Genomic DNA, 9,556 nt, shown 5'->3' on the forward strand with positions numbered 1-9,556 from the left:
TTATTTTATTTATCAAACGCAAATCTGTGAAGCTCACATCCAAACCTCCAGATTATAACACTGGAAATAAAGACATTATATTTAAACATATCTTATGCATATTATAAAGCACTTTCACTATGTGAGCCACAGCAACAACAATTAACTGTTGCATTTATTTATTCTAACATTTATTGCTTTTATGCGTAAACGACCCTTAAACTGTCAAACCAAGCTAAGTGGTGAAATGAAATGAATAACGGCGTGTTTTCAGTTTGCACTGATGAATGAATATTTGTGCAGCGTTTTCTATCTGATTTCTGTCGTGTGTTTAAGACATCAAAAACCACGTCTGACTGATGCAAATGGTGTGTAATCCAAGAGATATTCAATTAAAAGCCGATCACAGACACAGTAAGCATATATTGCACAGGGGATGAAGAATGACAGTCAAATTAAATGCAACATTTCATGGTTAACAGCTGACAGCAGTTGCTTCTTGTACTGTTTAGCATCAATTGTTTTTCTTTTTGTTGTTGTTGTTTAGTAAGGCTAGTGAGAGGAGCATGCCTTGGCTGCAGCGAGTGTTTGGCTCCGTATGCAATCTGCTTTCATGATCCACACGCGTCTGTCTGTCACATGGACGCAGGGCAGCTGGCCAAAACATGGAGGCCTGCAGAAATTAATACATGCTGGATTTTTATTTTAGTCTTTTATACAAACAGTGAAGTTATTCATTATGCATATTAATGGAGCAACATTGAAGCTGCAATCATTAGCTTACAAATTAGCTTCATTGTGGCTGCATTGGAGGTCGATTGGAGCCAAATAGAGACTGTTAAAGGAAGATCATCTCAGAGAATCAGACATACTTTAATAATCCCAGAGGGAAATTACTTAAACCCATTTCTAACTTTGTCATATTAGTTTAAATCAAAGGTCCAGTTTCCATCATGCAACACCTCAGGAAATGATTTAAGTTTTTGCTTCCCTCCTGCTGAGACTAAAAGAAAATAAAAACCCGATCAGAGCAGCTAAGCAGGTCCCCCCATCCTGCATGAAATGGAGGTGTTTTCCTTTGGTAAACATGATGAAATCTTTTTTAAATTTATATCTTCCTACTTGTAGTTTAAAATTTCCAACATGCTTGATAAACAAAAAACTGAAATGCAAATCAACTTTTCAGACGGAAGGTATTGGTGATTATTACGGTATGTTTATAAATGAATGATGGAGCTGAAGCCTGTTAGCTTAGCCCAAAGACCTGCTGCTGTGTTTTCTGGCCAAACATCTCCTCTGTGGTCCCATCTGTCCAAGAGGCATTGCTCCAAAACTCTTGTTTTTGCCTTGTTTGCTCAGATGCACATTTTGAAAATCTAGTTGCCATCTTCTGTTTTAAGGGAAAAGGATTCTCCTGGAAACGTTTCTGACATAATCTGCCATATTTTAAAGGCTCCATCCTTCATCCCACTGGCAGAAAAAAGCCGTCATGTTTTTCCTCCTTATTCCTACTAAACAAAGCCGGAATTTGTTTATCACATAATCAGCTGATTATCAAATGAGGGATTTCCTCTCTGATACATTATCTGAAACATGGGCGTAGGTTTGCATAGGGACCATAGGGACATGTCCCTACCAATATTTTGGACAGACCTATTTGTCCCTACCAACAATTGGATTTGAAAAACATGTTTATAATTTCCAAATCAGCCAGTGTGTGTGATCACAGCCTATTCTTTTTCTCTGGCAGCTCAGTAGCTGCTGCCGCTCCGTCTTTCCTGTCCCTTAAATCAGTCACTGTCCTGTTTAGCTCCACTCTCATTGGTTGCTCTGCCTCAAGTTCCGCCTTCTCTTCCTGATTGGCTGTTTTCTAGTCCGTATGCGTTTGTGCGTGCTTGGAGCACGAAATAAGAATTTTATTCACTCTCGTTACTGAAATTAATATTAGGCTACAAAACTAGTCCTAATGAAAAAAAACGTAATTCTATCTAAACTAAAACAGGCGAAAGCTGCTGATTGCTGATTCTTAGCCGACTGAAAAAGAAAATGTGAAGGTTTCCATTTTAACGATACTTCATTATTATTACTGTTTTCATTTTATGACCCTCTGAGGAAGTTCAGATATAAATAGCAGGTTTTATTTCTTTTATAGAGAATAACAACACAAGATGGCGCCTAAACATCTGCTGTTTTTGTTTAGAAAGCATAATTACGGTTCCACATAATGTTAATATTTCTTTGACTATTTCTACTTTTAAAAATAAGAAAAAGTCAATAACAAACAGAGGAACAATATTTACATTGATTTTATTAGTTAAGTTAATTAATACAAACATTAGTCTTTGGTAAAAATGCTTGAATGCGGCTGTTTATATTGAATATTATTACATTACAGACAAGAAGGTGTTTCCTTTTAATAATTGTTAAAAGTGATTTTATATTGGAATAAATTTAGTCAAATTTTTAGTGTTGTGTTTTATAGATGATGCCACTAAATGTAAATACAATAAACATATTTGCCGTTCCTTGAATGTGTTATTTTGCGTTATTTCATGATACAGAGAGATCATTAAAAAATAAGAGTGTTTCACCCGTTTACCTTTTGCACAATTCTATATCTTCAAAAGGAAATAAAGGATCAGTCCACATATAACCGGCATATTTAGACTAGATTTGGTTAAATAGGAACATATTTACCTACTGTCTTAGTCACTGGTACGTTTAAATGCAAACCTTTTCAAAGTGGAAAATAATTAATTCCACATTAATCAGAGTCAAACATTGATAAACAGCATCTAATGTGTGCAGTGCTGATAAAATTAGTATAAATGTAGCAAGAAACGCTGCTTTTCTCTTTAAACGAAATGCACCCCGATGCTCACGTCAGGCATTAAAAAAGCAGGCATATTTTTGCAAAGGTAAAATGAAGCTTAGGTCCGATAGTGTCCTTACCAAAATGGAAATTAGACCTACGTCCTTGATCTAAAAAATCATTTTTTCTTAACCAAACAAACAAAAGAAATCAGGTATAGCTTTTTTTAAACTATCAAAACTCACTGAATTCATAAACTCTTGTAGAGCTGGTGAAGATTCTCAGTCATCCAGGTCAGAGTTATTCCAAAAAACGTAGAAATCAATCCACTGGACTTTGTTTCCCAGTTTGAAGACGTTTCGCTTCGCATCTCGCAAAATTTTTCAATTCAATATTTCTGGTATTTAAATTGAAAAAGCTTCCTGGAATTTAAGCAAAACGTCTTCAAAGTTGGAATCAAAGTCCAGTGGATTGTTTTCTAACTTTTTTGGAACAAACCCTCAGATGTAGTCTGCATGTGAGGGAAGAAGCTGGCGTGGAACGAGCATCCACCATGTTAGGCGAGGAAAGGTTGGATGTGGGAAGATGATCCTCCTGGAACTGAAAGCCCAACAAAAGCTTTAACTGCTGCACTTTTATTTACGGGTGTCAGAGTAAAGCTAGCTCAGTTATTAATGAATGAAATTATAAATGAAAAAGGATTTGCCTGCAAGCCCCTGCAGGTATATGTCAGTATTTATTGTTATTTATTGTGATGTGTTCTATTATTTTATTGCTTTCTTTTCTTTTTGTGTCGTTCAGAAAGCTTGATCATAGCAGAGGCTTTAGAAATGATTTCCAGTGACCTCCTGCAGAACTTCATGCTCATGTTGAATGCATTGGTTTTTGTCAAACCCACAGGTGTCCACCAACGGGGAGATATCGATCATCTCTGGAGCCCCCACCGACTGCGATTGTAAGATAGACCCCAACTGCGACTGTTTCTCTGGTGGGTCATCACACAGACGCAAAGACACACACATGAATGCAAGATTAGGTAATGTCAGAGTATTAGATTAGGTCTAATAGGATTACAGTCCTAGGAGGCAAAACAGCATTTAGGAATCAATTTTGATCATATCTTCTCTGCTCTGGAGGATATTTAAGCGAAAACAAAAAACTGGACAATTTTAAAGGTTAACATGATTTGAAATAGTAAGTATGTGTAGATATCCAGAGAGTGGAGCTTTCAGCCTTTAGGTCCCAGCTGTCTGATAAATTTATTAGCAGTGCTTGAGAATGTGTCTTCCTCTTGTCTATCTCCTGCAATGTATCCTTCTCTACTTTCAGTCAGACTAAATTATTCAACTCAGCTGGAATCCAAATGTCTGGGAGAGGCTGCCTTCGTTTCTCGCTTGAAACATACCAAAAAAAAACAATAAGGAGCTTTATGTAAATGGTGAAACATGCAGCAGAGAGAAGAGGAGCTATAATGTCATAACAGAGGATGTCATTTGACTAAGAGAGTACCTGGATGCAGGAAGCAGAGCGGGAGATCTTCCCTCTGTTCTCCTCTCTGCCAAAACCTGCAGCTACATTTCAGGAGGAACCAGCTTCAAGAGAAACCTTTCAAATCCATTCAAATTACAGCTGCTGGAAGAAAAAGCTTCCTTTTAGACGGTGAATGTTTTAACCGGTTGGTATGTCATCGGAGGGCACCTAAAAAAAGTGCTGAAAGGAGAGGAGGAAAAGGCCCAACAAATAAGCAGATGTTCCTTTGACGGTTAGGCCTTGCTTTCATTGTAAGTGTCAGAGGATGTGATTTTATCATTTAATTCCGCTCATAAAAATCTGCCTCTCCTTCTATTCAGAGCGGAGGGAAGTGTCTCTGCCACGCCACACGCCAATGGGCTGTAACCATCCCTATTTCTTGGATTGTACTTTGCATATTTTCAATCATGTCTTGCTGTTAACAGATGATTACTCTCTTCAGAAGCTTTCCGTTTCCATCCCCTTCACCGTAAACAGCCGCGTGGTGTCTTTGAACGCGCGCCCGTCCGTGAGCACGCCGTTTCCTCACACACACACACGCCAATGAGGACTGTGCATGCTGTCAGGAGATAAACCGCCATCCTGCTGTCCGTACGCAGCCATCAGAGGCCCCTGCCCCTCTGCTGACAGCATCAGAAGACCCTCACCTTCCCTCTCATCCTGCGTGCGAACGCATTCAGTCAGCGGACACCGCGGTCTGATGAGGTCACTATCGAGGTGGTCATCGTTCCTGCTGCTTTGGGAATGCTGTTTCCCTACGAGCCTGACTCCTGAGGCAAACCGATAAGAGCCTCGGCGCCACCATCAGGTCTTCATGTTATGAGGCAGCTGGTTTAGCTGCTCGGTGCCTTTCAGGGAAATATCAGCGATCCGTGTTTCCAGCTGAAGATCCTTATTGTTCATCCAGAAATAATGGACTCTTCCTCTTTTATCAGGCGATGGCGGCTACGCCCGGGACGCTCGCCTCAAAGCCCCCTCCTCCCTGGCTGTCGCCCCCAACGGCACTTTGTATATCGCTGATCTGGGCAACATCCGCATCAGGGCCGTCATCCCCAACCAGCCTCAGCCCAGCCCAGCTGGACTGATGGAGATCAGCTCCCCGCAGGACCAGGAGCTGTATGTGTTCAGCCAGGTAGGCGCCGCTTCAGCCGGGCCGGTTAGCAGAGCACAGCTGCATCAAGCAGCTAAAGGCTGCATGTCAGTGAAAAGGTCAGGATCTGAATACGCTGCGAGGGGTTCAGGTGTGGAGGTGTTTACTGATGTTCGCAAATGTAAACAACAGAAAATGATACATAATTTTACACAAATTAACTCTTTAAAAAATCAGCAGCAAACAAACACTTCAGTCTGCAGCACAAAAAGCTCCGCTTTGCTTAACAAGTTTCACAGCTAAAGGAATGATTGATGCAATAAGTATTATTCCTGCCTTAGTTCAGCTCTGACCAATGATGGAGCATTTAGTGGGAGAGAAAGAACCTCGTCTGTTTCCAGGCCTCAGAGTTTCCATTTAAAACATTCAGCCTGATGAAGTTCAGCAGAGGGAGGAGTTCCCATTTAAACTGGAGTAAAGTCATGAGAAAGTTTACAAAATAAAATATGTCAGTAGGCCTGAACTGACAGATGAGACCAAGACTGAACTTTCTGCTTCGACATGAAAACAACTGGTGGTAAAAAGCAGCGTAAATATGCAGCATTTCAGAGAAAACTGATGTTTTTCTACCTGACAGAGGCTCAAAATGTCCTGAACATGTTTTAAAAAGACCCAAAGTCTAGAAATAAAGGTCCTAAAGTCACTATTCACCAACAGATTACGTTTATTTACCTGACTGAAGACGGCAGCTCTTATTACATGAAGAGGAAAATCCCCAAAGGACTCATTTCTAGTTGGTTCTACTCCTGCATCTGTAGAGAAAAAACATGTCCGTCCGTCCGTCTGGTTGTGTTTGAGACATTTAGCAAATACGATATCAGAGTGAAGATACTGAATGATTAAAAACCTTTAAAGACATTTAAAAACCAAGTCTTCCTCTTTTACTCAATCATAAAATATTTGATGGTCTTTTCACCTAAAATTGGAGTCAGCTTTGTTGCTCCGATGCTTTTATAAATCAAACAGACTAAATTGAATCTTATGTAACTGTTAGATTTGGTGAAGAAGTGATTCAGCCTGAAGCTTCTCTGCAGCTGCTGATTGATTCTAGAACATGTTTTCTATCCCAGCCGGACCGGTTCATGAAGCCAAGCTCACATCAGGCCTTTTTTCATTCACAACTGTTTAAATGTTACTTTCCACATTTCGATAGGAATACAATTTAAATAAAAAGGATTAGAATAAAGGAAGATCTAACTGAATCATCCTCCCAGACACTGATTCTGCAGAAAAACATGAAACTATATTAGGCTCCATTTAAATCTATGATGTAAAGAAATGAGTTCTATCAGTGGGATGGTTTTTTAATCCTATAAATCAGTAATGTCTAAAAGATGCTGTGATGACGTCTCTGGTTCTGTGTGACAGAACGGCTCCCACATGTTCACCAAACACCTCATCACTGGACACTTCCTGTACAACTTCTCCTACGGGACGGACGGCCAGCTGTCGGGGCTGACGAGCCGCGACGGCCGCAGCGTCCAGGTGAGGAGGGACGCTCACGGGGTCCCGCTGTGGCTGGCGCTCCCTGGCGGACAGGTCTACTGGCTGTCCCTCAGCAACAGCGGGATGCTGAGGAAGGTTTCGGCCCAGGGTCACGACCTCGCCCAGATCTCCTACCACGGCAACAGCGGCCTGCTGTCCACCAAGAGCGACGAGAACAGCTGGACCACAGTTTATGAGTGAGCTCCCACTTTAGATCTAAACTGCTTCCTGGATTAACGCTGAATATGTCCCTTTTTATTCTGACAGCTTCACAGGGATGTTATGAAGTATGAGTGCCATCTAGTGGTCAGCTGAGCATCTCCTCCTTCTGTGGAGGGAACTTTATGGAGGAATTTAGCTTTTTTTTTTATCTGTAGGGCTGAGAAGCATCTCTGCACATTTTGATCACATACATGTTTGCTTCTGTACATACTGTGCACACACTAAAGCAAATCGGTGTGAATTATTCACCAGTGGCAGCTCAGTCTCTGTCTCAAACTCCACAGCTGGGTAATTACACTTATAAATCATAGTTGACATCCACTCCGTGCCAATAAAAGATGGAGGAAAACAAAGGGAGCATGGATGTGTGCCTGCAGGAGGATGACGGCTGAGAGCCGCGCTTATCTGCATGCGTGTGTGTGTGTGTGTGTGCTCATGGTTTTCTGCTCATGTCCTCAGGTACAGCAGCGAGGGGCGTGTGACCAACATCACCTTACCCACGGGTGAGGTGAGTGGTTTCCATGGCAACCTGGAGCGCTGGTCTCGAGTGGAGGTGGAGGCTTCCAACCGTGAAAACTTTGTCACCAGCACCAACTTGTCTGCGAGCGACACCATCTACACGTTCAAGCAAGGTGAGGCCAGATGAAGCACAGCTGCAGGTGTGTCAACAAAACCTAACCGAGGAAAGAATGAAGCACGGCGCCTCTGTTCACCACAGAGGTGTGACTTTATGAGTCATGCTGGGGGGGTTAAAAAAACACATAGATGGTACCCACACACACATGTTTACACTATCAGGCTTCACCATTCAGCTCCCAGCCTGTGTGTGTGGCCATGTCTTTAATACCTGGTGGGGACAATTTCCTAGGAATATGCTACATTTTGGGGACTCATAGGTACTTATGGGGACCAACAACTGGTCCCCATAAGGAAAGTTTCTCTTCTTGGGGTGGGGGTTAGGTTTAGGACTAAGGTGTGAATTGAGTTTAGGTTAGGTTTAGGGATAGGTATGTGTCGGTAATGGTTAGGGTTAGGGCAAAGGTCACGGTTAGGCCATAGAAATTAGTGGGAAATGAATGGAAGGTCCCCACAAGGATATTGTGACACAACATGTGTGTGTGTGTGTCCACTGCTATTCAATAAACAGGTAGAGAGCAGCCAGCGTGACGTGGAAGGAAACTCCTTTCCTCCCGTCGCCCTAGATAAAATGCGCCGCAACCTTTGCCCCCCCAGATGTCACGCCATGGTCGTAGAATCTATGAGTCATCGATTTGTCACATCGGGTCTTTATTAACAAACAGTGACATGAACTCATGTCCTGGAAACAGCAGAAGGTGTTTAGATCAGATCAGTCCAGATTATGATTATTGGCCGGAAACGCCGTGTTGAAACAAACACATCCGACCGCCGCGGCGAAGGAAAGCCGCGTTTGGCTGACAGGTTTAACAAAGTTTAAAAAAGCTCATTTCTTTAAAGAAAGTTGCACTTAAAGTGCTTAAAGCAGGTTACGATACATTTTTCTCTATTTTTAATGAAATAATCTGTCACCTTTTTCACCTTTTTCACCTTTTTCACCTTTTTCACCTTTTTTCTGAGTTCTAACTGAAATCCTGATGAAATTAGCAAACCTCCAAAGAGCCACTGATGCTTTCGGACTCTTCCTGTTCATCAGCGATGAGCCGAATGTTTGCAGGAGACGTTATTTTTCTTTCCATCTCTGTAGAAAAGTTCCGTCTGAATGTGATCCTTGCATCACCAGAAGAGGTGACAGCAGGAAGAAAGGCCTATTAATTAATTCATTCCCTCCATTGATGGTGAAGAAGAGAGACAGATTCCTACTGACTTGTGAAATGTCTTAACAACAGTGGGGGGGCGGCGGCGGGGCCAGAAGAAGAGGGCAGAGATGAGAGGAGGGGAAAATGAGAGTGGAGTGGAGGAGCCACTCATGGGAGCAGTTTCTTCTCATGTCAGCCCTTTAATTGCTTTCCAGCGGTTGTCACAATGACAGCAGCGCTGCAGACGGGCGGGGTGCACTCCTGATTCACACTCACGGATGGACTTGTGCACGAGGCAACAGTGTAGCTGAGCTGCAGGGGGGGGGGGGGGTAAAATGACCCTCCCCCTTTATATTCCAGCCTTAAAGGCAACAATAACCATAGAAGGAAGTGGGAATGGAGAACTATGTGGTTTATTAGCTTCATTCCTTTATAGATAATCTCATTTTATTTTCCTTTTTTGTTTCTTGTTCTGTCAGGGTTGGTAGAGATGTGACTTATAGTGAGATCAATCAGTGTGAATTATGACTGTGAACAATATAGAAATGAGTAAAGTGTTAATGAGAAACCTTTCCAACTACTGAGGCTTCCAAACACTCCCTC

The 9,556-nt window shown here is 42.0% G+C and overlaps 1 protein-coding gene across 1 annotated transcript in view; it reads left to right on the plus strand.

The window, feature by feature from the left end:
- LOC107101723 (teneurin-1-like) overlaps window positions 1–9,556 on the plus strand; it is a gene marked incomplete at its 5' end in the record, with an annotated part of 104,782 nt that overhangs the window by 81,466 nt on the left and 13,760 nt on the right. Inside the window, 4 exons of the mRNA XM_015400739.1 lie at window positions 3,692–3,779; window positions 5,257–5,453; window positions 6,840–7,153; window positions 7,638–7,821. Coding sequence (XP_015256225.1) covers window positions 3,692–3,779; window positions 5,257–5,453; window positions 6,840–7,153; window positions 7,638–7,821 — 783 coding nt within the window. The remainder of the gene's footprint in view (window positions 1–3,691; window positions 3,780–5,256; window positions 5,454–6,839; window positions 7,154–7,637; window positions 7,822–9,556) is intronic.

This window comes from Cyprinodon variegatus, unplaced genomic scaffold (assembly GCF_000732505.1).
Source record: "Cyprinodon variegatus isolate N-32 unplaced genomic scaffold, C_variegatus-1.0 Scaffold1142, whole genome shotgun sequence".
NCBI classification, from domain to species: domain Eukaryota; kingdom Metazoa; phylum Chordata; class Actinopteri; order Cyprinodontiformes; family Cyprinodontidae; genus Cyprinodon; species Cyprinodon variegatus.